At 52.0% G+C, this 25,135-nt stretch overlaps 2 protein-coding genes across 8 annotated transcripts in view; one reads left to right on the forward strand and one right to left on the reverse strand.

Annotated features, from left to right (window-relative positions):
- Nucleotides 1-10,811, forward strand: part of TNPO3 (transportin 3) — a 48,275-nt gene extending 37,464 nt beyond the window's left edge. For both annotated transcript variants that reach the window (XM_083572626.1, XM_083572625.1), the window contains exons 17-23: nt 1,089-1,205; nt 2,744-2,838; nt 3,262-3,418; nt 5,088-5,255; nt 6,461-6,573; nt 8,499-8,591; nt 10,465-10,811. In XM_083572626.1, the coding sequence (XP_083428752.1) occupies nt 1,089-1,205; nt 2,744-2,838; nt 3,262-3,418; nt 5,088-5,255; nt 6,461-6,573; nt 8,499-8,559 (711 nt within the window). In that variant the 3' untranslated portion in view covers nt 8,560-8,591; nt 10,465-10,811. The remainder of the gene's footprint in view (nt 1-1,088; nt 1,206-2,743; nt 2,839-3,261; nt 3,419-5,087; nt 5,256-6,460; nt 6,574-8,498; nt 8,592-10,464) is intronic.
- Nucleotides 10,812-15,637: 4,826 nt separating this feature from the next.
- Nucleotides 15,638-25,135, reverse strand: part of IRF5 (interferon regulatory factor 5) — a 46,405-nt gene continuing 36,907 nt past the window's right edge. For all 6 annotated transcript variants that reach the window (XM_083572931.1, XM_083572927.1, XM_083572928.1 and 3 more), the window contains 4 exons: nt 24,722-25,036; nt 21,519-21,908; nt 19,170-19,288; nt 15,638-17,467 (listed from right to left, as the gene is read on the reverse strand). In XM_083572931.1, the coding sequence (XP_083429057.1) occupies nt 17,234-17,467; nt 19,170-19,288; nt 21,519-21,908; nt 24,722-25,036 (1,058 nt within the window). In that variant the 3' untranslated portion in view covers nt 15,638-17,233. The remainder of the gene's footprint in view (nt 17,468-19,169; nt 19,289-21,518; nt 21,909-24,721; nt 25,037-25,135) is intronic.

A 25,135-nucleotide genomic window follows, 5' to 3' on the forward strand; every position in this document is an offset into this window, starting at 1 on the left:
AATATTCCGAATCTCAGACGCCAGAACAGCAAGAGGGATCGCTGCACAGTGAAAGCAGCAATCCCTCTTGCTGTTCTGGCTTCTGGGATAGCTGCGCAGCCTGCATTCGCTCCATAAGACGTACACACATTTCCCCTTACTTTTTAGGAGGGGAAAAAGTGAGTCTTATAGAGCAAAAAATACGGTATATCCCGCCCTCCCCAGCCGAAGCCGGGCTCAGAGTGACTAACAACAATAAAAGTAACACAGCATTCTAAAATCAATTCATTCTAAAATCAGTTCAGAATCAAATTAATGGCAACCATTGGGCCAGAGTTTTGTGAGGATTACCAAAGGAGGGGGTCAGACTACGCCTTGGCCAAAGGCCAGGCAGAACAGCTCTGTCTTGCAGGCCCTGCGGAAAGATGTCAAGTCCTGCAGGGCCCTAGTCTCTTGGGACAGAGCGTTCCACCAGATCAGGGCCACGGCCGAAAAGGCCCTGGCTCTGGTCGAGGCCAGCCTAACCTCCCTGTGGCCCGGGACCTGCAAGTTGTTTTTGTTAGTAGACCGTAAGGTCCTCCGTGGGACATACCAGGAGAGGCGGTCCCATAGGTACGAGTGTCCTAGGCCGTATAGGGCTTTAAAGGTCAAAACCCTACCACTTGGCCATCCAGCCTCCATTTAAAACCTCCAAGGAAGGAGAATCGTAGGATTGGTTGTGACCATGCAGTGCAGGAGTGGAGACTCTCCTTCAGGTCTACTGGGCCGAGGCCATTTAGGGCTTTCAAAGTCAGCGCCAGCACTTTGAATTGTGCTCAGAAACATACTGGGAGCCAATGCAGATCGGCACCTGCTGAATATGCACCTCTTCTTCTCAGCCCCTTTGGGCACCTGTGATAGATGTTTTTGAACCCACCCTGGTGTTTTCGTTGTGAATGGTTTAAACTGTTTAAAATGCCACCTGTTTTCTTACTGCTGTCGCTTGCCTTGGAACCTTCTGTCGAAGGGTAGATAGAAAGCAGCTCCACCCGGTCCGCTGGGCTGCTGCTTTGGCTCCAGGATTCTCCCCATTCCTTGACCTCTGCTTCTCTCCCCCCCCACCCCGGCAGATGGTGAGCGTCTACCAGGAGCACCAGCACTCCTGCTTCCTCTACCTGGGCAGCATCCTTGTGGATGAGTACGGAATGGAGGAGGGCTGTCGCCAGGGGCTGCTCGATATGCTGCAGGTAGGTTGGCCCCCAGGGCTTCCTTGCGGCTTCTCTGGGGCTTGTCCCGGCCTGGGGAGGCCCCTTCCTGGTCTTGGTCCGAGCGCGTGCTGCGAAACACTCTGCCCATGCTCAGAGACGTTCCCTCCAGCTTCCCTTTGAATGTAACCTTTGGGGAAGGAATGCAAGGATGGCAACACGAGAACGGGGCCTTCTCTGCAGTGGCTCCCCGTCTCTGGAATGCTCTCCCCAGGGAAGTTCACCTGGCGCCTTTATTACACACCTTTGGGCGCCAGGCAAAACCGGTCCTTTTTAACCAGGCCTTTGGTTGATCTGTTTGACATCCTATGTCCATGTGTTTTTCGGGGGGGGGGGCTATTGGGTTGGTTTTGTTTTTATTAGGTATTTTGTGGTTTTATATCTTGATTTTATTCTGTGAACCGCCCTGAGACCCCCCCCCCCAGGTATAGGGCGGTATATAAATTCTAATAATAATAATTCCCTTTTTTATATACATTTTAATTAAATTTTTAACATATTAATTCCAAAATTCATACAGCATAGCTTCTTATCTTATACAATATTTTTGGACTTCCGTCAACACTTCTGCTGATTTCCCCTTCTTTGTCACTTATTATGCATTTCTTAATTTCATATTACCTTTAATTATCCTTAACTAATAATTCTCCTCATTGTCTTTTTTTTTGCAATATTTCAAATAATTCACCTTACAAAACTTCTTGCAAAGCTACTAGCATAATCTAATAATAATAATAATAATAATAATAATAATAATTCCAACATTGCATTGCAGAGTTGGCAGGGACCTCCAAGAATGTTTTAGTCCATTGTAGCCTTGGATGCCCTTTCTGAAAAAGGTCGGCAGAAGCTGCGCCCGTTGTTCCAAACGTGGCTGCCGCCCCCATATATTTGTATCACAGGGGGCATGCATTTGGAGGGACGCGGGTGGCGCTGTGGGTTAAACCACAGAGCCTAGGACTTGCCGATCAGAAGGTCTGCGGTTTGAATCCCCGCGACGGGGTGAGCTCCCGTCGCTCAGTCCCTGCTCCTGCCAACCTAGCAGTTTGAAAGCATGTCATAGTGCAAGTAGATAAATAGGTACTGCTCCGGCGGGAAGGTAAATGGTGTTTCCATGCGCTGCTCTGGTTCGCCAGAAGCAGCTTAGTCATGCTGGCCACATGGTACGCCAGCTCCCTCGGCCAATAAACAAGATGAGTGCTGCAACACCAGAGTCGTCTGCGACTGGACATAATGGTCTGGGGTCCCTTTACTTAAAGGTAAAGGTAAAGGTAAAGGGACCCTGATCAGCAAGGACCGAGCAATGGGGATTCGAACCGCCGACCTTCTGATCAGCAAGTCCTAGGCTCTGTGGTTTAACCCACAGCACCACCCACGTCCCTTACCTTTACCTTACTTTTATGCAATAAGCTAGTTCCCGCCCAGGTCTGTACACCCCAGAGACGTCTGCGACTGGACCTAATGGTCAGGGGTCCCTTTACCTTTACCTATCTGCTAAAGGCTTCCTTCTGTCCTCCCAGGCTCTGTGCGTCCCCACGTTCAGGCTCATCGAGCAACCCAACGGCCTCCAGAACCACCCGGACACTGTGGACGACCTCTTCCGGCTGGCAACCAGGTACCCCACACCCTGCGCTTGGCTCCTGGCTGCCTTGCTTGCAGGCCAGCCTTGGAACTTCCCATCCAAAGCAGGTTTTTTTCGGTCTGGTTTACTCCAAATCCCAGCAGGGACCGAACCTCAGTCTCGTTTCCCCCTGAGAGGCCTGCTGGAGCACAAATGCCTGGCAGTGTCTCTCGTAAAGGTCAGTATTCCTGAACCTTGGAGGAAGGAGGTTGCAAAAAACAGAGGGGCCGCTATCGTTGCAGCTTCGCTGCCCTCGGGACAGGAAGGGACCCTAATCAGGAATGGGGTTGAGGGTATCTAGGACCCAGATCCGAAGAGCTTTTATCAGGCATTGACACGCAGGAGGGGTTTCTTTTTTCTCACCGGCCGCCGGGAGCTCTGGGGTCCTAACCGTCCGATGCTGCCTCCCCCTCGCAGGTTCATCCAGCGCAGCCCCATCACCCTCCTGCGCAGCCAGGTGATTCTCCCCATCTTGCAATGGGCCATCGCTGCCACCACCCTGGACCACCGCGATGCCAACTGCAGCGTCATGAAGTTCTTGCGTGACCTCGTCCACACGGGAGTGTCCAACGACGTGAGTGGTGGGCGCCAGGGGTCGCGCGTTAATGCAGGGTGCCAAGACACACAGCTCTTTTTTTTTTAAATCATTTTTATTAAGTTTCCCATTTTAATAGTCCAATCAAATCACATTAAGTATTCCAAATTATACATATATATATCAAATAATCCAAATATTCTGCCGAATTATAAATTTTTTATTGGGACTTCCCATGCTTCAAGTTCTGGGGAGCTCTGATCGTCTCATATCTCCACTGCTTTTGATAGTCATTTCTCTCTTTAAATCTTCGTGATAACCTCACAGCTTTTTATCCCAGAGAGTTTCTGGGGCATGGGGTATTATCCCACTTTTCCTTGCAAGGAGTTCAAGGTGGCATATTTAACTCCTCCCAACAACCCTGAGAGGTAGATTAGGCTGAGACTGTGGCAGACCCGAGGTCACCCTGCGAGCTTCATGGCTGAATGGGGATTCGAACCCTTCTCTCCCAGGTTCCGATCCAGTGCTCTAAGCACTCTGCCCCCCTGGCTCTGGGGGAGGGCTGTCTGTCAGGACCCGCCATCCAGCTGCCAGGCCAGCCTTGGCCAACCCTGTACAGTGGATGCTCAGGTTGCGAAGGTGATCCGTGCGGGAGGCACGTTCGCAACCCGCATCTGCACATGCGTGGGTCGTGATTTGGTGCTTCTGCGCATGCGCAAAGCGTGATTTAGCGCTTCTGTGCATGCGCAAGTGCTGAAACCTGGAAGTAACCAGTTCTGGTACTTCTGGGTTCGGCACAGTGTGCAACCCGAAAACGTGCAAGCGGAAGCGTTTGTAACCCGAGGTATGACTGTACTCTCTTGCAGTTTTGGACTACAACTCCCATCAGCCCCTGCTGGCATGCCTGTGCTGCCGTCAGCCACATTGTCATGCAGCCATGCTGGCAGGGGCTGATGGGAGCTGTAGTTTAAATCAGAAGGAGCTTGCCGATTTGGTGAAGGCTTCGGTAGCCCTTGAGCCTGCTCTCGAGTCAGGCCATTCGTACCTATAAACTTCAGATTGCAGAGGCTGGCTGTAGTTTCTCAGTGGTGCATGAAATGGCACTCTACATGTGCTCAGAGGCAGCCTTTGAGCCCTGTTGCTGAAACAAGCTTCTGCAGCCGAGCTTTGCCTCAGGAGAAGCCCTTGCTTAGCGCTTTCTGTTGCACGTGTGGGAAAGTTAAGGTAGGAGAGAATATATTGTTTTGATACGATCCCTCCTCACTCATGCTCAGCAGCAGAGCACATTCCCTTTGCAACTTATTGGAAGCAAGTTGATGATTTGTTAGAATCCTTTAATTAGGAATCCAGTCTGGATTGTTCCTGGTAAGTTTCCCCTTTATTTCCCTCTTAAAATAATAACAACATGACACAGTCTTCTTTAAAAGTAAGAAGAAAGTTTTACTTGCATTCAGTTCACAGGAGTACAGTAGATGCTCAGGTTGCGAACGTGGTTCGTGCGGGATGCACGTTCGCAACCCGCAGCGGCGCATCTGTGCAAGGTTCTCCAAGGTTTCCTGCCCCCCAGAGAAGGGGGGGGGGAATGAAGATGGTCTCTCCCTCAGAGCAGAAGTGGGGTGTCGAGAGCGGCCCATGGTCTGGGTGGGAAGCCCTCTGCAGCTCCGAGGGCCCCCCGCAAGTGCGCCCCTCTCTTTCTCTATCCCCGCAGCACGAAGAGAACTTTGAGGCGCGGAAGGAGCTCATTGCGCAGGTGATGACGCAGCTGGGACAGCAGCTTGTGAGCCAGCTCTTGCACACCAGCTGCTTCTGCCTGCCGCCGTACACCCTGCCGGACGTGGCCGAGGTGCTGTGGGAGATCATGCAGGTCGACAGGCCGGTAAGGAATCATAGAATCATAGAGTTGGAAGAGACCACAAGGGCCATCGAGTCCAACCCCCTGCCAAGCAGGAAACACCATCAGAGCACTCCTGACATATGGTTGTCAAGCCTCTGCTTAAAGACCTCCAAAGGAGGAGACGCCACCACACTCCTTGGCAGCAGATTCCACTGTCGAACAGCTCTTACTGTCAGGAAGTTCTTCCTAATGTTTAGGTGGAATCTTCTTTCTTGTAGTTTGGATCCATTGCTCCGTGTCCGCTTCTCTGGAGCAGCAGAAAACAACCTTTTGGATTTTTTTCTGGGACTGGGCCTTCCGGGTGGGGAGAGCTTACCCAGCCTGCCTTTGGTGGGACAGCCACCACTGCCCTCCCTCTGGGTGCTAGCTTGACCCCGCTGGACTTTGAAAAGCTAGACCAAGTTCAGTTTTGTTGGATCAACCACATTTAAATTGGGTTTTGAACAAACATGCAGCCAGTCCTTACCATCTTGAATTGTATGTTATCTTCTTCCTTGGCGGGTCGTGCAAACTGCTCTTTTGCGTCATGCTTTTTGTAAGGTGGACGCGGGTGGCGTTCTGGGTTAAACCACAGAGCCTAGGGCTTGCCGATCAGAAGGTCGGCAGTTTGAATCCCCACAACAGGGTGAGCTCCCGTTGCTCAGTCCCTGCTCCTGCCAACCCAGCAGTTCGAAAGCACGTCAAAGTGCAAGTAGATAAATAGGTACCACTCCAGCGGGAAGGTAAACGGCGTTTCCGTGCGCTGCTCTGGTTCGCCAGAAGCGGCTTAGTCATGCTGGCCACATGACCCGGAAGCTGTACGCCGGCTCCCTCGGCCAATAAAGCGAGATGAGCGCCGCAACCCCAGAGTCGTTCACGACTGGACCTAATAGTCAGGGGTCCCTTTACCTTTACCTTTTGTAAGTTGGGGGGCACTGGCGATGAGTTTACGGAACCAAGGGGTGCGGGATGGCCTCAAAAGGTTGGGGATCCACTGGCCTGCGCTGGCTGGCAAGGATTTCTCCAGGGGTTCCAGGCAGGGGACTCAGGGATGGAGCTTGGCGCCTTCTGCACTCAGAGCAGGTGCTCTAACCCCCTGAGGCAGGCTTTGTGTGTTGCTGTGGAGTCTTGGGAGGGTCTTGTCTTGGGAGTCACTCCTTCTCTCTCCCCCCTTCTTTTCTCCCCCCCCCCCCCCGTGGCTGCCACAGACCTTCTGCCGCTGGCTGGAGAACTCGCTGAAGGGCTTACCAAAGGAAACATCGGGGGGAGCCGTGCAGGTGACGCACAAGCAGCTGACAGACTTCCACAAGCAGGTCACAAGGTCAGTGCGGCCTTCAGGGCTATGGTCGGGGAGAGCTGGGTGGGGGGATTGGTCAGCCGGGGGTACCAAGGGTAAGTGGGGGTATGTGTGATCAGATGCAGTAAGATTCCTTGGACTAGACCAGGGGTGTCCAACTTCCAAGAGACTGCAATCTACTCCCACTATTAATAATAATAATAATAATAATTTATTTATTTATACCCCGCCCTCCCTGGCCAGAGCCGGGCTCAGGGGGGGCTAACACCAATAAAATTACAATAAAACATAATGGGTGGGGACAAACAAACAAAAAGACCAGTTTATTAAAATACAGTTTAAAATGCAGCCTCATTTTAAGAGTAGCCCATAGATCAGAACCATAAGGGGGGGAGGGCAACATAAGGGTCAGACTGAGTCCAAAGCAAAGGCCAGACGAACAGCTCTGTCTTGCAGGCCCTGCGCAAAGATGTCTAGTCCCGCAGGGCTCTAGTCTCTCGGGACAGAGAGTTCTACCAAGTCGGGGCCAGTGCTGAAAAGGCCCCGGCCCTAGTTGAAATAAGCTGGCAGTGATCTACCCATTGGATTGACCAGAGTTGTTGAGCTTTTTTTTGGGAGGGGTGAGCCAAAGTTGTTGAGCTTGTTTTAGGGGGTGATTTGCTGAGCTTTTTGGGATCGACCAGGGACAACCAGCGATATCAACCGGTTAGACGGGCACGGACTACATGACCCTTTGGTCCCCAGTCCGATTGTATGTTTCACCTCCTTGAGCAGTTTTCACTCACTGGCTTTATGAAACTCTGATCCTTATGTGGATCACGAGCCATTCATTTCATTGGCGATTGTGAGAGTCGGGGGGCTTCACTGGGTCCCCTATCTCAATTTGTGTGTGTGTGTTATGCCAGTTAAAAAGGTTTTTTTAAAAAGCTTGTCATGCTGGGAGCAAGCTTGGCAGCCCCTCTTTTTGTGCCAACTGTGGAGGAAAACCCTTCTTTGCCAGGAGATTGCTGGGTCGGTGTGTCCCTCGGCTGGGATTTCTCTCTTTCCTCCCGGTTGCCAGTCGGGTTTTTCTGGCCCTGCCAGTCCGGTTGTGCTGCTTTTGGGAGGGGGAAACCGCAAGGCTGCTTGGCCCCAGTCCTGCGCCCTTTGCCAGCGCAGGGTGACTGGCTCAGGCAGGCCCATACCCAGCCCTATCTGCTTCCGAGGCCCTGCGGCTTTGCCAGGGCTCCTTCCCCTTCGCCCGGGGTGTGTGTGTGTGCTGAAGCAAGCCCTGGCCTGTTCCTCCGTGCCACGCCTTGCCAGGCAGTTTGGCAAACGTCTCGGCACCCAAGTGCCACCCCAGCCTGCCTGCCTGCCTGCGGGGCTTTCCTTCCACCCCACGGCATTCGGGGCCTCCTCCAGCTGGGGCAGGCGGTTTATTCAGGGCTGCTGTGAACCTTTGCTTGCTCAACAAGAGCCTGGTGGGCAGAGGGCAGGGTGCCCTGGTCTTTGGGAATCCCATGGTAGCCTTTCTCCCGCATGAGAGTAAAGGAGGGAGCTTGGTGGGTTCCACTTGGGCACTGGAATTCCAGGCTTCCTCTGGTAGTATCTGGCCTGCTAAGGAGGCTATTTCTGTACACGCAGCACATTTGGCCCTGAGCTTCACCACCACTGATTTAGACACACCTCCACCCAGTTCCCTAACCTCTGACTCAAGTTCCTGGTCCTCAGTTTTCTGCCCTGTTTGTTTTGTAGCTGCGTGGGGATTTGGACGTGGCTCTGTTACTGCCGTCCCGGGTCTCTGTTGCTCCCCGTCTCTGTGTGGTTTGCTCGCTCTCAGAAATATGGCCTTTGAGCCCAGACCTCACCCAGCAATGTGTGGCTGCACGGTTCCTGGCCATGCGCAGAGCGCTTCTTCTTCCCCTCCCCAAATAACGGCCGCCTCTCTCTTTTCCTCTCTCCTCCCGCAGCGCCGAGGAGTGCAAACAGGTTTGCTGGGCTTTGAGGGACTTCACCAGATTGTTCCGGTAGCCTGTGCCTCCTTCACTCTGCCTGTCTCCCAGGTGAGCGGAATCTCCCTTTTCCTCCCAATTACCTGTGCGTGTAGAGAGAGGTTTGGGGCAGGAGCCAGTGGCCTGAATATGGTGCCTTCCTCCTCCCGCTGGTCAGTTGCGCTGTCCCGGGGCATGGAGGCTCTGCTGCCGGCCGCCATGTTTGACAGCTGTAAACACACAAGACGTAACCGGCTGTATGTTTGAAAAAAGTAATATATACTATTCGTTGTATTGAATTGTAGATTTCAACAGAAGTAGCTCATAAAGTTCAGCGAAAAAGGTAGAAGACCCAGTGAATCAGTTCATTCTCTAATCAGTTTATGCATAAGGTCCATATATGTGAAAATGTCTATTCCACCTGTCTGTTCATAGAGTCCAACAATCCACACGAAAGGTTGTTGCAGTTCCACAGAATCCTTTCACAGGGTCTAAGACAAGGATTTCCGGAATACTAGCCTTGTTTTGCCATCCTAGGCTTCATCAGTAGTACAAACAGTAGTAGTTACAGCAGCTACTACTATGCTATAAGATCCACTGTCCTGTGATATTATGCATGAGTTTGTATGGACTCTATGAACAGACAGGTGGAATAGACATTTTCAATACAATGAACAGTATATCTTATTTTTTAAAACATACAGCCGGTAACGTCTTGTGTGTTTATTGAATGTTTCACGTAACCAGAGGTTTGTTGTTTTGCGCATGTATGACAGCTGGGCAGCGGGTGGCCGCCTGCCAGGGATTGCAAGGGGTCAGTCTAGATGGCTCTCAGGGGTCCTCTTCCAACAGATCCATGCCCCCTCAGTTAATGACCAACCCAAAGGGGCTGTTTGTGTGGCAGGGAGTGGGGTGGATTGTGTGTGGCCTACAAGTTCTGTGCCGAAGGACTTTTGTAGCCCATTTGGTTTGAGAGGTTGGTTCGCCTAGTGTAGATAATTCTGAGTTAGTTAGATGGACCAGGGATTGATGACTGAGCACAAGTCACCTTCCAGCGTTTCTATGAGATTCTTGATGCAGAAAAGATGCTGACTCCCTCCCAGTGTTCAAAACTAGCCAGGCGCCAGGTGCGTTTTCCGACCGGCGTGGACCCAGTAGCAACCACATGGCGATCTTTGAATGCCTGGTTGGCAGCTGGTGAAAGCAAAACGTCTCTTAGAGAAGGACCTGAAATATTTTCCTTGAAGCTGGGATTAGTTTTATTCTGGATTGTTTTGTTTGATGTTTGGATGTGTTGTAAACTGCTTTTGAGATTTGTTCGTAAGAAAATAAAGCGGTATAGAAATGAAATTAATAATACAGTGGTACCTCCGGTTGCAAACAGGATCCGTTCTGGAGGACCGCTTCTGTGCATGCGCACGGCGCGGTTTAGCACTTATGCGCATGCACGTAGAGCGCTTCTGCACATGCGTGCACCGCGAAACCCGGAAAACTACTTCTGGGTTTGCCGCATTCTCATCCCAAAGTTTACGTATCCAGAAGGATACGTAAGCAGAGGTACAACTGTAATAGTAATACAGTGGATGCTTGGGTTGCGAACGTGATCCGTGTGGGATGCAGGTTCGCAACCTGCGCCTGCGCATGCACTGGTTGCGATTCAGTGCTTCTGCGCATGCACGACTGCCTAAACCCGGAAGTAACCCATTTCAGTACTTCCGGGTTTCGGCAGTCCACAACCCGAAAAAACGCAACCTGAAGCGGACGCAACATGAGATATGACTGTAATAATAATCCCATCAGAGGGGGAAACTTGAACATACATATTTTGGCAACTGCAGCCTAGGTTTAATTGCCATTTGGCGATTAGATTATATATCTGAGTTTCTAACACTGCCTTTCTTCCTCTGCCCTTTTTTACGGCTCCTCCTCCTCCTTCCTTTCCCAGGAATGTCTTATTTTCAGAAGAGGAAATAAAACTACCAAGACAGTGTCCCACAACCAGCAAACTTCATGGCGGCTGAGGGCTCTGACTCGCTCTGCTGTGTCCCGCCAATCCGGAAGAGACACTTTGCCGCGAGAACGAGTCGGTGAAGTTCCTGCTTGTGAGTGCGAGAAAGAGAGAGAGAGAGAAAAAGAGATAAAAACGCGAAAAAAAACCATAAAATCCCGGGGGGCACAACTTATCCGCGAATATCGATGGCTGCAACTGACCTACGGCGTCGCGGGGGGAGGGGGAGCCTGCTTTTTCAGATGGACTTGCTTTAAAAAAGAGAGAGAGAGAGAGAGAAAGAGGGAAAGAAAGAAAGGGGGAAAAGACAAAAAAAAAAACCATGAAAAGGAAAATAGTAATAAAATGTTTTAAAAACAACAACAGAAATATGAAACAATAGAAAACTAATTTGCCTGGAAGCAAAAAAAAAAAAAAAGATGGAAAAAATGCAAAACAAAGTAGTAAACTTTCTGTGAAATGAAAATAAAAATGATTACTTAAGGATCCATTCGGGATTAAGAAACAAAAACCAAACACCTATCTGAGAAACCCAATAGTCTGCCCTGCAGGGGATGGGGGGATGGGGCGAAGGGGCTTAGTCCAGGGTTCTTGTTGTTTTGCAAAGCCCCACCCTCCGGATTTCCAGAGCTCTGCCTCCCCTTTTCCCCCCAAGTCCCAAAAGAAAGATCGGGTGAAATCCCAGGGTCTTTGGGGGGTTGGCAGAGGAGGACCCACAGAGAGAAGGGTTAGGGAAAACCTAGACCCCCACCCCACCAACGTGTTTGCTTACTTTGATAAAACAGTTATAATATATATTATATTATATATATAAATATATATTCTTTTTTAAAAGTTGATTTGGGTTTTTTGGAAAATTTGGTTTAAATCTGTTTGGGATTTTTTTTTTAACCGCTTTGGAGGGGTGGGGAGGGGCGGGGGGGGGGCTCTGGAGGACCGAGAGGGGGGCGGGCAGGCTATTTCGTTAAAACCGATCCCGGCAGCGACTCCGGTGTGGGGGGAGACACAGAGAGAGAGAGGGAGTCGCGGGCCCCGCGCAGACATTGAGGCAGGAAATGGGGGGGGGTTCTGTTCCGTCTGGTGTTGTAGCCATCTCGAGAACAAGATTTAAAATATTAAAAAAAAACACGCAAAAAAAGAGAAAAGAAATAAAAACAGACGAAAAAGTTGAAACTGCAGCTGTCCCAGTCGCCTTTTTGCCCTAAGGGCTTGCGGGAGTGGTTGGGGTTTGCGGTTTACATTATGCCTCCTGTCCCTTTCGTCGACGGCCTTCCTGGATTTGACCGTCGCAGGATCCTGAAGGGCACAGAGCAGCCCGTTCTTTGAGTTTAGAGCAGTGCCCGTCCCCACACTGGCCGCTAGTTTCGTGTGGGTCTGTGTGCTCTCATCTCTATCATTTGCACGAATTCATGCCTCTTCCTTGTTCGAAATCTGCCATGCACGTTTTGCAAGTGGCGCGGATCCTACTGCGGCCACACGGAGATTTCTGGATGCCCGCTTGGCGACTAGGGGAAGCAAAACGTCACTTAGAGAAGGAACTGAAATCAGTGGATGCTCAGGTTGCGAACGTGATCCGTGCGGGATGCACGTTTGCAACCTGCAGCGTCGTGTCTGCACACGCGCAGCTTGCGCTTCTGTGCATGTGCAAAGTGCGGCCGCCGAAACCCGGAAGTAACTCGTTATTGATCTTTCTGGATGCGCGCTTGGCGACTGGGGGAAGCAAAACATCACTTAGAGAAGGAACTGAAATATAGTGGACTTATGCGCATGCGCAAAGCGTGATTTAGCGCTTCTGTGCATGCGCGACTGCCGTTCCGGTACGTCCGGGTTTCGGCGGGTCTGTAACTTGAAAAAACGCAACCTGAAGCGTCTGTAACCAGAGCTATGACTGTATTGTCCTTGAAGCTTGAGTTAGTTTTATTCGGGATTGTTTAGTATGAACCTCTTTGAGATTTGTTCTTTAAAATATAAAGCGGTATAGAAATGAAAATAATCATAACAGCAAATTTCACTGCAGAAAAAAATAGACATTCCACTGTGGCGACCCATTTGGAATTGGCTTATATACCTTGGCTCTCGAACTTAATCCATTCCGGGAGTCCATTCAACTCCCAGAACGGTTCGAAAACCAAGGCGCAGTTTCCGAAAAACGTTTGCGGGTTTGCGGCATTTGTTAGAGTACCAACGTACCACTGTGTCTGTGTTTCTAGCAATTGCCTTGCTGTCGTGAGTACTTTCAGCAGCTGTGCCCCGCTGGATAAAACAGCTCAGTTCTTGCTCATTTTGGGTGGGCAGCGACCCCCTCACTCCCCTGAGCCAGGGGAATTTGGGGGTTTAGGCTTCTGTGGGACCAGACGCCCCCCCCCAAACTCTGCAAGGAATGCCCCAAGCTCAGCGGCCGAACATTTGCCTTGCAAGCAGAAGGTCCCAGGTAGAGTTGGGAGAAACTCCCTGCCAGATACCCTAGGGAGCGGCTGCCAATCAGTGCAGACATTACCGTATATTTCGCTCCAAAGGACACACTTTTTCCCCTCCAAAAATTAAGGGGAAATGTGTGTACGTCCTATGGAGCGAATGCAGGCTCCTTGGCTTCAGCGAAAGCCCGCAGGAGCCACATGCTCTTTAAAGGGTGCGCAGCTCCTGTGGGCTTTTGCGGGAGATGGAGGAATTCCCCCACCTCCCGCAATAGCAGGGAGAAGGTCTGGGAGAAGCGCACAGGCTGCCTGCAGCCTGTCCGCTGCTCCCAGAGCTGGGGTGTGTGTGTGTGTGTCATATTCTTTTCCTTGATTTCCCCCTCTGAAAACTAGGTGCACCCTATGGTCAGGTGCGCCCTATAGAGCAAAAAGTACGGTACTGAGCAAGAGGGAACCAAATGTATAAGGCAGCTTCCTGCGATGGAGCTTGCTTCAGGAATGGGATGGTGCCACTGAACCGGCCCAGGAACGAGGCTACAGCGAGAGGCTCTGCCATCCTGTCGTTCCATTTGCAGGCAAGGAAAGGGCTTGGGGGTGGCATCTTTGCTGTGGACCAGACCAACCAGGTAAAGGTGGGAAATGGAAGGGAATCCTCTCCCATCTCTGCTGTGACGAGCAAGCAGCCGTCCCCATCACGGCCCCTCTCCCGGTGGCTTGTGCAAAATAAGCTTGTGCCGCATTTATTTTAAGAAAACTGCAAGGCAGTTCATAGCGCACCTGCTCTGGGGAAAGTTGTAGTTCTGGAGCACCAGCTTTGGTAAGGCTGCTCTAGGAATCTGAGGCAAGAGAGAGCTCTGCTACTGATCAAGTGTAGATTTAGCTGTGCGAATGTCCAGGAAGGCATGTTGCTATCTATAGCAAGCAGGTGGTTTGAGTCAAGAATGTGTGTGCCCTCCTTTGCACCCCTAACGCTCGAGGAATGCCAGGAAGCTGTTGCTTCTTGCGTCTGAATTGAGAAGAGGCTGTTCTTGAGATACGCACATGATTTCCAACTTCCTGCAAGGTGTGACGAATATAATCCAAGGGTCTGGAAACTAAGCCTGATGAGGAATGGTCGAAGGAGCTGGGTATGTTTAGCCTGGAAAAGAGGAGATAGGATAGCCCTCTTCAAATATCTCCAGGGCTGTCACATGGAAGAGGCAGCAAGCTTGTTTTCTCCTCCTCTGGAGGGCAGGACTCGAACCCGTGACTTCAAGTTACAAGAAAGGAGATTCCAGCTAAACTTCAGGAAGAACTTTTCCAACAGCAAGAACTGTTTGACAGTGGAACTGACCCCCTCAGAAATACTCCTTCCTTGGAGGTTGGATTTAAGGGATGGTTTAGTTGAGATTCCTGCATTGCAAGGGGTTGGACTAGATGACCCTCGGGCACCCTTTGCAATACAATGATTCTATCTCCTTGAAGGCCTTATCCCTGCTCTCCCCGTCAACACTCCCAGCTCTGGCTTTATTAACCCAAACCTTGTCCTGTCAAAAGATCACATTCTTGGTGTGTGTTTTACCACCATGCTTCAGTGCAGACTGCCAGCTTCCATCGCAAATGGTTCCAATTACCTTAAGGCTGTCCATGGAGGCGCAGGTCAATTCTGTGTCCAGGGCAGCTGTTTACCAGCTCCATCTGGTACGCAGGATGAGACCCCACCTGCCCACAGGCTGTCTCACCAGAGTGGTGCATGCTCTGGTTATCTCCCGCTTGGACTACTGCAATGCGCTCTACGTGGGGCTACCTTTGAAGGTGACCTGGAAACTGCAATTAATCCAGAATGCGGCAGCTAGACTGGTGACTGGGAGTGGCCACCGAGACCATATAACACCAGTCCTGAAAAACCTACATTGGCTCCCAGTACGTTTCCGAGCACAATTCAGAGTTTTGGTGTTGACCTTGAAAGCCCTAAACGGCCTCGGCCCAGTATACCTGAAGGAGCGTCTCCACCCCCATCGTCCAGCCCGGACACGGAGGTCCAGTGCCGAGGGCCTTCTGGCGGTTCCCTCCCTGCGAGAAGCCAAGTTACAGGGAACCAGGCAGAGGGCCTTCTCGGTGGTGGCACCTGCCCTGCAGAATGCCCTCCCATCAGAGGCCAAAGAAATAAACAACTATTTTACTTTTAAAAGACACCTGAAGGCGGCCCTATTTAGGGAAGTTTTTAATGTCTGACGCTGTATTTTTGATATTTGGTTGGAAGCTGCCCAGAGTGGCTGGGGAAGCCCAGTCAGATGGTGGAGTATAAATAATAAATTATTATTATTAATATTATTATTATTATTATGCATTTCCTTGGGCTTAAAAAAATGGGTCTACCATACTTTGGCCACCACGTCTTGCATGCGGGTGCATCTCAGCTTATGCCAAGGTGTAAACATCTTAAGGAAGGGTTGGTTTGCGAAGTTGGAAGAAGCTGTGCTTGGCAAGGCCTATGGAGCTGGAGAAAATTGCCTTGGGGGGGGGACTGACTCTCCCCCCCCCAACCAAGCTATATCCAGGTACCATTCCTGCAGTGGTTATTCTCCCCACTCCCACCTCAGCCGCCCTCCCCTCTCGCTTGCGACAGACACAGAATTGCTAGAGGTGGCAGCAGGTGCCCTGGCGGAGCTCTCAAGTTTCCCATGGCATCTCAACCACTCATCAGCCATGGCAGATCGGAGTAAACATGTTTATTTCACAGGCAGAGGTTGAGCTGACCCTAGCTGACGAGCAGAGGCCACGTAACACGGCAGTTTGGCAGCGGCGAACCGCAACATGCCCTCCCTGCCATGGGGCACACTCTTGGCCGACTCGGAAGGAAAGGGAGCGGCAGGAAACTAAATACCTTAGTGGCTCCAGTGCGGCAGGTCGGCAAATGCAAAGAATCGCCGGCTCCTTTTAGGCTTGCCCCATGGAAATGGGTTCTTCCCTTCCAACCCTCTCTCCACTGTTCCCACCTGCTTTGCCAAGGAAAGCAGAGTTCTGTGACCTGCATGGATTCTGATTTTGGCAGGCAGGTGGTGGAGTAAAAAAGTAGAGAAGACCCTGAAGTGTTGCCCACCCAACCCCAACCCCATCACTTTCCCTCTGGATTCAAGCACTTTTGCGTTCGTAGATTTTTGTAAAGGAAGGCTGGGGATGCCTTCTGGAAACGCATTCTGTTCCTGCAAAGCTTTAACATTTACAACCCCTCCCCATGCAAATGCCAGGATTCAGAAACACAAAAAGGCACATTTCCTTCCCCAAAGGCTGGCTAATACCCTCTTGCCCGCAGAGGTTTCTTGCCCAGAGGAGCTTCTCTGTTGAGATTGTGCAAAACCTTCACCGACCTGCATTCTTGGTTCTGTTAGGCAGAGGGGAGTTGTAGTTCAAAACCCCCTGGAGGGCACCAGGTGGGGAAAGGCAGAGCTACATGCAGGGCCCTAGATGTGGCGATGCCTTCTTGCCCACAAAGAACCCATTTCAGATCATTTCCTTGGCTCGCTGGAGCTCCAAAGGCACTGCACACCTGCTTACGAACATCTCTTCGCAGCCACGGGGACTGAAAACTCTTCACTCTTGCAAATCGAAAGTCAAGAATTTCAGTGCCAGAGCTGGCGGAGTGTCTCAAACTTGGCAAAGGGTGCTTCTCGGAGGAGAGACTCCCTCTTCTGCTTGCTTGCAACAAGCAAGGCAGGTCTGGCCCCAATCCATGCAACCTAGCAGGCACAAAGCAGCCGCCATCTTTGGCCTTTTGGGGGCTGAGGCTCAACAGCAGCGCATGGTTCTCTGTGGTTACTGAATTTCAGAGGGTTGGGGCTACAGGACCTTTGGGGTCCCTCCCATTTGTGCCCTGCTCCAGACCTTTGCAGGGGCTCTTTTAGAAAGTGGGAGTCCTGGTTTTCCCTTCCCTGCTACAGCGCTTACGCTTAAGTAAAGCTACCTGCTGCAGCCCAGCTCAACGGACTTCCCCCATCGCTGACGCAAGACCTGCCCTTGCTCAGCAAGTTCCTTGCAGCCCTCTCCCCACACCCCTTCCATTCAACAGCTCACTTTTTTTGCAGCAATCGGGAGAAGGCCCTTATCCCGCAAAGAACCGCTGCGGCTTCTGTGTGGCTCAGTGAAAGGTTGCCGGTCAGGCTGCGTGACCCCACTTGCCATCTGCTGAAGTCCGGCTCTTAACTGGGAACACCGGGAGGCCCCAGAGCTTGCAAGTCCCTGTGGTTCTGCATCGGCCGCCCGTTAGCAAAGTGGCTAAGGCCTGGGGGTGGCAAGGCGCCCCCCCGTCGCGGCTACATGCTGTTTGTGGTGCTGGTCTGCATGGGCCAGCTCTCGGGCCCGGCCAGTTGCAGGCTCTGGACTTGGACGCTCTGCTGCGTCTGCCAGAGCTGGTGCAGCTCTTTGAACTGTTCCACCATCTTGTCCTTGAGATCCGGGTGGGAGATCTGCAGGCGGACACTGTCGGCTGACCAGCACAGCTCCCCGGAGAACATTTCCAACAGGAGACGCGCAGCTACGGGCACCACCTGCGAAGGGAAAAGGGGGTTCCGTCATTTCGTGCACAGGTGGAAAAGCAGAGCAGCCTCGCTTTCATATATGCGGTGGAATGGTAAAATAATTACAGTGGTACCTCCATATAAGTCCGCCCCGTCCAGCATCCATTTTGGTGGACGTCTGCAGGAAACCCAGAAGTACCGGAACGGGTTACTTCCGGGTTTGCCGCTCGCGCATGCACAGAAGTGCTAAATCACGCTTCGTGCATGCACAGAAGCGCAACCCGCTCAGCGCACATGGGCAGAGCGGCGCTTTGTCGAGCGTCCTTTTCGTTGAGCGTCCGGGGCGGTGGAATGGTAAAATAATTACAGTGGTACCTCTGTATAAGTCCGCCCCATCCAGCAGGGAAAAAAGGAAAAAAACATTTCCAAAACATAAGATAAAAAACCAATACAGTGGTACCTCTGGTTAAGAACTTAATTCGTTCCGGAGATCCGTTCTTAACCTGAAACTGTTCTTAACCTGAAGCACCACTTTAGCTAATGGGGCCTCCCACTGCCGCTGCACAATTTCTGTTCTCATCCTGAAGCAAAGTTCTTAACCTGAGGTACTATTTCTGGGTTAGCGGAGTCTGAAGCATCTGTAACCTGAAGCGTCTGTAACCCAAGGTACCGCTGTAAAATAAAACCTACATACAGCAACCGTGTTTTGTGTTGTGCAGGCTCCTCTGATGTAAGTCATGGGCCCCGCCTGCTCCCTAAAATATCACTGGTTTGCTCACTTCTATATATAGGGTGCCAACATTCTGCATGGACTGGTTGTAACCATTACTTTGATAAAATACATATTTTGTTATGTGCAAATGGCTTCGGATACCTATTAGGTCCATAAATAATTACCACGTGGCACATATTCAACACACATAAAAAAGCGACCATTTGTTGTTGACAAAGGACAGCTGGACATATAAAGCGCCCCATGACCTTCAGTAGCTTAGGGCCTGATCAAAACTTAAATCCGGCCCTGCCAGAACCCCCTTCTCCCAGAACCCGGAGAACCTTGAAAGTAGGAGAGCAAAGAGCTCAGGATGAATAAGGAAGTGGGAGAAAAAGGGGACAGAGAGTCACTCGGGACAACGCCATTATTCCCAGAGGCTGTGTTCCAAGCCTCTCTCTGTAAATATTGAATAAAAGCAGAGGGCAAGGACTTTTTCTTGTCTTATCCGTTCCTGGCAAGCTGCCGTGAGGCTTGGATCCTCTGCCGCCTGACACCAACTTCTGCTTGAAAACCTTCATGGACACACGTACCTCCTGATTTACCGTATTTTTCCCTCTATAAGATGCACTTTTTCCCTCCTAAAAAGTAAGGGGAAATGTGTGTGCATCTTATGGAGCGAATGCAGGCTGCGCAGCTATCCCAGAAGCCAGCACAGCAAGAGGGAGAGGCTTTGAGCAGCTCTCCCTCTTGCTGTGCTGGCTTTAGGGATAGCTGCACAGCGCCTCTTCAGCGAAGCGGGAGAAGGAAAGTAAGGGGCTCCATAAGGGGTAAGTCTGATCATCCATCCTCCTCCCTCTTCAACATCATTTGATTCAGAATATTTTTTCTCTCATTTTCCTCCTCTTAAAACTAGGTGCATCTTATAGTCGGGTGCATCTTATAGAGCAAAAAATACGGTATGTGGGCGGAAGGAGATGACGGACGGACGGACACACACACACAGCCCCGCCATCCCACCTGGACTGTGATCAGCTTCTTCTCTTTAGGCTTCTGGTCCGGCCACTCTTCTCCGAAGCAGAAGAAAATCTCGTAGGGGGGTGGCGTGGTGCTTTGACCCTTCTGGAACATGATAAGTCCTACAGAGAGAGGACGGGAACGACAAATATTTTAAAAAATAAAGGAAATGGGAAGGGCCAGGAAGTACTGGCGGCCCATTGGGGGAGAGAAGAGCGCAAGGAGGGAACAGGGAACCAGAAAGGGGAAGGAGAGGAGAGAAAATCATAACAGGATGGTTGAAGGCTGCGAGCATCGCAAGGCGAGAACAGGTTGGCAGGGATGATGCAGCCTGGCAGTTTTCCCTCCCCAGCAGAAAAGACTGGCTGAGTCTTTTTTCTGAGAAAAATACAAGCAAGCTACCTGCAAGCCCCAGTTAAAGGGCCTCATCGGGGGCAAACAGCGGCCTTTTGATTTCTTGGACTGCCAGGGCGAAACAGGTGCAAAACGCCGGCACCCTGTTTTGCAAGTCTTTGTGGCTTTGTTTAATGTTTTGTATTTTTCTCAGAAGGTTGATAAAGTATGTATAATTATTGTTCTGTGTATATTAATCGCCAACGTGTTGCATGAGTCGCACTACAAATTCCACAAAACAGCATGAAAACAACAAACATTATTTTCCCCTGTTGCCCCCTAGGCAAGATGGCTAGTGCAGGCCTAGCTATGTCTACTCAGAAGTAAGTTGCACAGTAGCCAAAGGGACAAAGTAAACCAGCCTCCCATCAACCTGGTGCGCTCCAGACATGCAGGGATAAAATTCCCATTAGCCTCTGCAAAGGTTGGCCAAGGCAGAACCAAATGTACAGGAATGTCATCATCACCATCATCTACATTTGTACCTACGGGACCGCCTCTCCTAGTATGCCCCGCGGTGGACCTTAAGGTCCACAAATGACAACACTTTGGAGGTCCCAGGTTGCAAGGAGGTTAGATTGGTCTCAACTAGGGCCAGGGCCTTTTCAGTACTGGCCCCGACTTGGTGGAACGCTCTGTCCCAAGAGACCAGGGCCCTGCGGGACTTGACATCTTTCCTCAGGGCCTGCAAGACAAAGCTGTTCCGCCTGGCCTTTGGTTTGGACTCAGTCTGACCCTTATGTTTCACTCCCCTTATGGTCTTGATCTATGGGCTACTTTTAAATGAGGCTGCATTTTAAATTGCATTTTAACCTGTATTTTAAATTGGCCCCCCCCCCATTATGTTTTTACTGTGATTTTATTGGTGTCAGCCGCCCTGAGCCCGGCTCTGGCCGGGGAGGGCGGGGCATAAATAAATAAATAAATTAATAATAATAATAATAATAATAATAATAATAATAATAATAATTAAAGGGTAACAATAAAAATGGCATTCCTGTGCATGAGTCTCCAGTGGTTTGACCTGACCCCGGTTTGACCTCACCATGGAGGGGCACCCCATTGTCTCTCAAGACAGACAGATGCCAACAACACTGGCATCCCACCTTCCCTCCGCCCCGAAGAGCTCAAGGTGCCTTGCATAGTGTCTCCCCGTTCCATCCTCACAACGACCCTGTGAGGTTGTTCTGTGCTGGGGAGAAAAGTGGCCTCACTCCTCCCCCCCCCAGACCTGAATTCCCAGAGACTTCTGTCCTCTTCCTCTGCGCATCTGCTTGGCCCTGTGGGGTGACGGTGCCTCTGAGCATAGCTATCAACTTACAGATTTGAAAATAAGGGACCAGAGGCCTCGGAAATAAGGGATCAACAGCCAAAATAAGAGATTTTCCAAGCACAGGTATGTTCGACTTCTGAGCCCCTCCGAGCCAAAGGCAGGAAGCCCAGCCAGCAGCCAAACGAAGCCTTCAGTGGTGGTTCCCACAGCGCAGCAACCCGGCAAAGGGGATGCAGCAAGGGAAACCACCATCGCCTCTCCGCTGGGAAGCGCTGAGCAAAGGCGAGTCCCCAGGCAACGCGGCCGATTTGATCGGCACAAGGCATGCAAGCTCCACCCTCCAGTCGTTCTGAGACTCCTTATTGGGTGAGCAATGCAGCCAAGCAACCCAGTTGGAGCCTCCCTCCTCCCTGGCCGGCAGGGAGGGAGGGAGAGGAGCTGCTTCCTTTGAAACCTGGGAAATTTAAGGGACATCATCAGTAAGGGACAGCAGCGGGACACGGCGCTGGGATAAGGGACTTTCCCGCCAAATAAGGGACGGTTGACAGCTATGCCTCTGAGCATGTTCAGAGAACCATTCCCGTTCCACCAAGTGCCTGCCTTTGCCCTCGCCCCCTCCTTTGGGACCAAGCGGGCCCTGGCATCGGAGGGAGGGTGAGGCTGGGATCCCTGGCCCTTTCCCTCACCGTTAAGGAAGCTCTCCAGGCTGAAGAGCTTGATCTTCTTCTCGCGCTCGATGGGATTGGGGCCCGCCAGCTCCCCGGCGCAGGGCCCGGTCCAGAAGACCTTGCACTGGCAGAGGCGGATGGCGTAGATGTCCTGTCCCTGCAGCTCCAGGATGAGGCCCCGGTCCAGGACGTCCAGCAGCTGGTGGGTGTAGAAGCGCTGCTTCTCATTGGGCACGCCCTCCGCGCTGGGGAAGCGCACCTGCTCCAGCGTCAGCGGCCCAAAGAGCTCCACCTGCTCCTGGGTGGGCTTCAGGTTGCTGTAGAAGAGGCGGCAGCCGTGGGGGTTGCTGATGGTCAGGGAGCCCACCGAGCGGCCGCGGTACTGGAACTTGATCTCCAAGTCGGTCACTGCGGGAAAGGCAAAAAGCAGCAGCAGGATCGTGTTCAGGCATTGCAAGGGCTCTTGTGGAAAGCACAGGCCCTACGTGCAGCCTTGGACGCCCACTCCCATCATCCCTAACGGGCCTTGGACTCCAGCTCCCATCAGCCCCGGATTCCTGTTCCTATTAGGTTGGGACTATCATCTTTAACAATGTTGGACTCCAGCTCCCATCATTCCCTAACAGCCTTGGACTCCAGCTCCTATCATTCCCTAACAGCCTTGGACTCCAGCTCCCATCAGCCTTGGACTCCAGCTCCCACCAGCCTTGGACTCCAACTCCCATCAGCCCTAATGGCCTTGGACTCCGGCTCCCATCAGCCCCATCAGCCTTGGATTCCTGTTCCCATCAGCTTGGGACTCCAGTTCCTATCATCTTTAATGGTGTTGGACTCCAACTCCCATCAGCCCCGGATTCCTGTTCCTATTAGGTTGGGACTATCATCTTTAACAATGTTGGACTCCAGCTCCCATCATCCCTAATGGCCTTGGACTCCAGCTCCCATCAGCCCCATCAGCCTTGGATTCCTCTTCCTATCAGCTTGGGACTCCAGCTCCCATCATTCCCATCAGCCTTGGACTCCAGCTCCCATCATTCCCTAACAGCCTTGGACTCCAGCTCCTATCATTCTTAAAAGTGTTGGACTCCAGCTCCCATCAGCCTTGGACTCCAGCTCCCATCATTCCCTAACAGCCTTGGACTCCAGCTCCCACCAGCCTTGGACTCCAGCTCCTATCATTCTTAACAGTGTTGGACTCCAGCTCCCACCAGCCTTAGACTCCAGCTCCCACCAGCCTTGGACTCCAGCTCCCATCAGCCTTGGACTCCAGCTCCCATCATTCCCTAACTGCCTTGGACTCCAGCTCCTATCATTCTTAACAGTGTTGGACTCCAGCTCCCATCAGCCTTAGACTCCAGCTCCCACCAGCCTTGGACTCCAGCTCCAATCAGCCTTAGACTCCAGCTCCCACCAGCCTTGGACTCCAGCTCCCATCAGCCTTGGACTCCAGCTCCTATCATTCTTAACAGTGTTGGACTCCAGCTCCCATCAACCTTAGACTCCAGCTCCCACCAGCCTTGGACTCCAGCTCCCATCATTCCCTAACAGCCTTGGACTCCAGCTCCTATCATTCTTAACAGTGTTGGACTCCAGCCCCCATCAGCCTTAGACTCCAGCTCCCATCAACCTTAGACTCCAGCTCCCATCAGCCTTAGACTCCAGCTCCCACCAGCCTTGGACTCCAGCTCCCATCATTCCCTAACAGCCTTGGACTCCAGCTCCTATCATTCTTAACAGTGTTGGACTCCAGCCCCCATCAGCCTTAGACTCCAGCTCCCACCAGCCTTGGACTCCAGCTCCCATCAACCTTAGACTCCAGCTCCCATCAACCTTAGACTCCAGCTCCCATCAGCTTTGGACTCCAGCTCCCACCAGCCTTGGACTCCAGCTCCCATCAGCCTTGGACTCCAGCTCCCACCAGCCTTGGACTCCAGCTCCCATCAACCTTGGACTCCAGCTTCCACCAGCCTTGGACTCCAGCTCCCATCAGCCTTGGACTCCAGCTCCCACCAGCCTTGGACTCCAGCTCCCATCAACCTTAGACTCCAGCTCCCATCAGCCTTAGACTCCAGCTCCCACCAGCCTTGGACTCCAGCTCCCATCAACCTTAGACTCCAGCTGCCACCAGCCTTGGACTCCAGCTCCCATCAGCCTTGGACTCCAGCTCCCACCAGCCTTGGACTCCAGCTCCCATCAACCTTAGACTCCAGCTCCCACAAGCCTTGGACTCCAGCTCCCATCAGCCTTGGACTCCAGCTCCCACCAGCCTTGGACTCCAGCTCCCATCAACCTTAGACTCCAGCTCCCACCAACCTTGGACTCCAGCTCCCATCAACCTTAGACTCCAGCTCCCATCAGCCTTGGACTCCAGCTCCCACCAGCCTTGGACTCCAGCTCCCATCAACCTTAGACTCCAGCTCCCATCAACCTTGGACTCCAGCTCCCATCAACCTTGGACTCCAGCTCCCATCATTCCCTAACAGCCTTGGACTCCAGCTCCTATCATTCTTAACAGTGTTGGACTCCAGCTCCCATCAGCCTTGGACTCCAGCTCCCACCAGCCTTGGACTCCAGCTCCCATCAACCTTAGACTCCAGCTCCCACCAACCTTGGACTCCAGCTCCCATCAACCTTGGACTCCAGCTCCTATCATTCTTAACAGTGTTGGACTCCAGCTCCCATCAGCCTTGGACTCCAGCTCCCACCAGCCTTGGACTCCAGCTCCCATCAACCTTAGACTCCAGCTCCCACCAACCTTGGACTCCAGCTCCCATCAACCTTGGACTCCAGCTCCTATCATTCTTAACAGTGTTGGACTCCAGCTCCCATCAGCCCCAGCCAGCACAGCCAATGGTCAGAACTGGTGAAAGTTGCAGCCCAACAGCATCTGAAGGACCACTTCATTTCTTCACTTCAAAGAACCACAGTTTCCGTAAAACTTCAACCGGCACCCTCCTCTTGAGAGCAGGCGTAGCGCAGAGTGGCTGGGTGCGAGGGCTGGGAAGCCCCCCAGGTTTGAATTTCGCCTCAGCCGTGGACCCATATAGCTGTCAACGTTTCCCTTTTATTAAGGGAAATTCCCTGATTCTGAATAGGATTCCTCGCAAGAAAAGGGAACGGTTGACAGCTATGCATCAGCAGCCGCTGTTTCCCCTTCCCCAAGGGTTTCGCGATCCCCGCCCGCCCTCCTGCTTCCTCCCCCCCGCGGGAAGGATCCTTACATGGCAGCATGTGGGGGCTGATCAGCAAATCCGGAATGAACTGCTCCATGGGCGCCACCGGGCAGCCCCCCGGGCGCAGGGGCTCCAGGTCCGCCGACATGGGGACGTCCCCTGGAACGAGGGGCATCGCTCCGGCCGGTTCGGCAAAGTTGGGCGCGGCGGGCTCCCCGCCTACCGCAAAAGCGCCGACGGGCGGAGGGGGAGCATTCATGCGCGCCACGTGGGGGAAGGATCCGTTGGCGCAAGCGCCCGGGTACAAGGCCTCCTGCTTCAGCCACGGGTAGGGGGGCAGGGGCTCCACGCCATGGGACGGATCTGTGGAAACGAGAGCCAAGCACGTATGAAATGTCAGGAAGGGATTTCAGGGGCAGGTAATAATAATAATAATAATAATAATAATAATAATAATAATAA

This window comes from Podarcis filfolensis (genome assembly GCF_964270895.1).
Source record: "Podarcis filfolensis genome assembly, chromosome: 10".
Classification (NCBI taxonomy): domain Eukaryota; kingdom Metazoa; phylum Chordata; class Lepidosauria; order Squamata; family Lacertidae; genus Podarcis; species Podarcis filfolensis.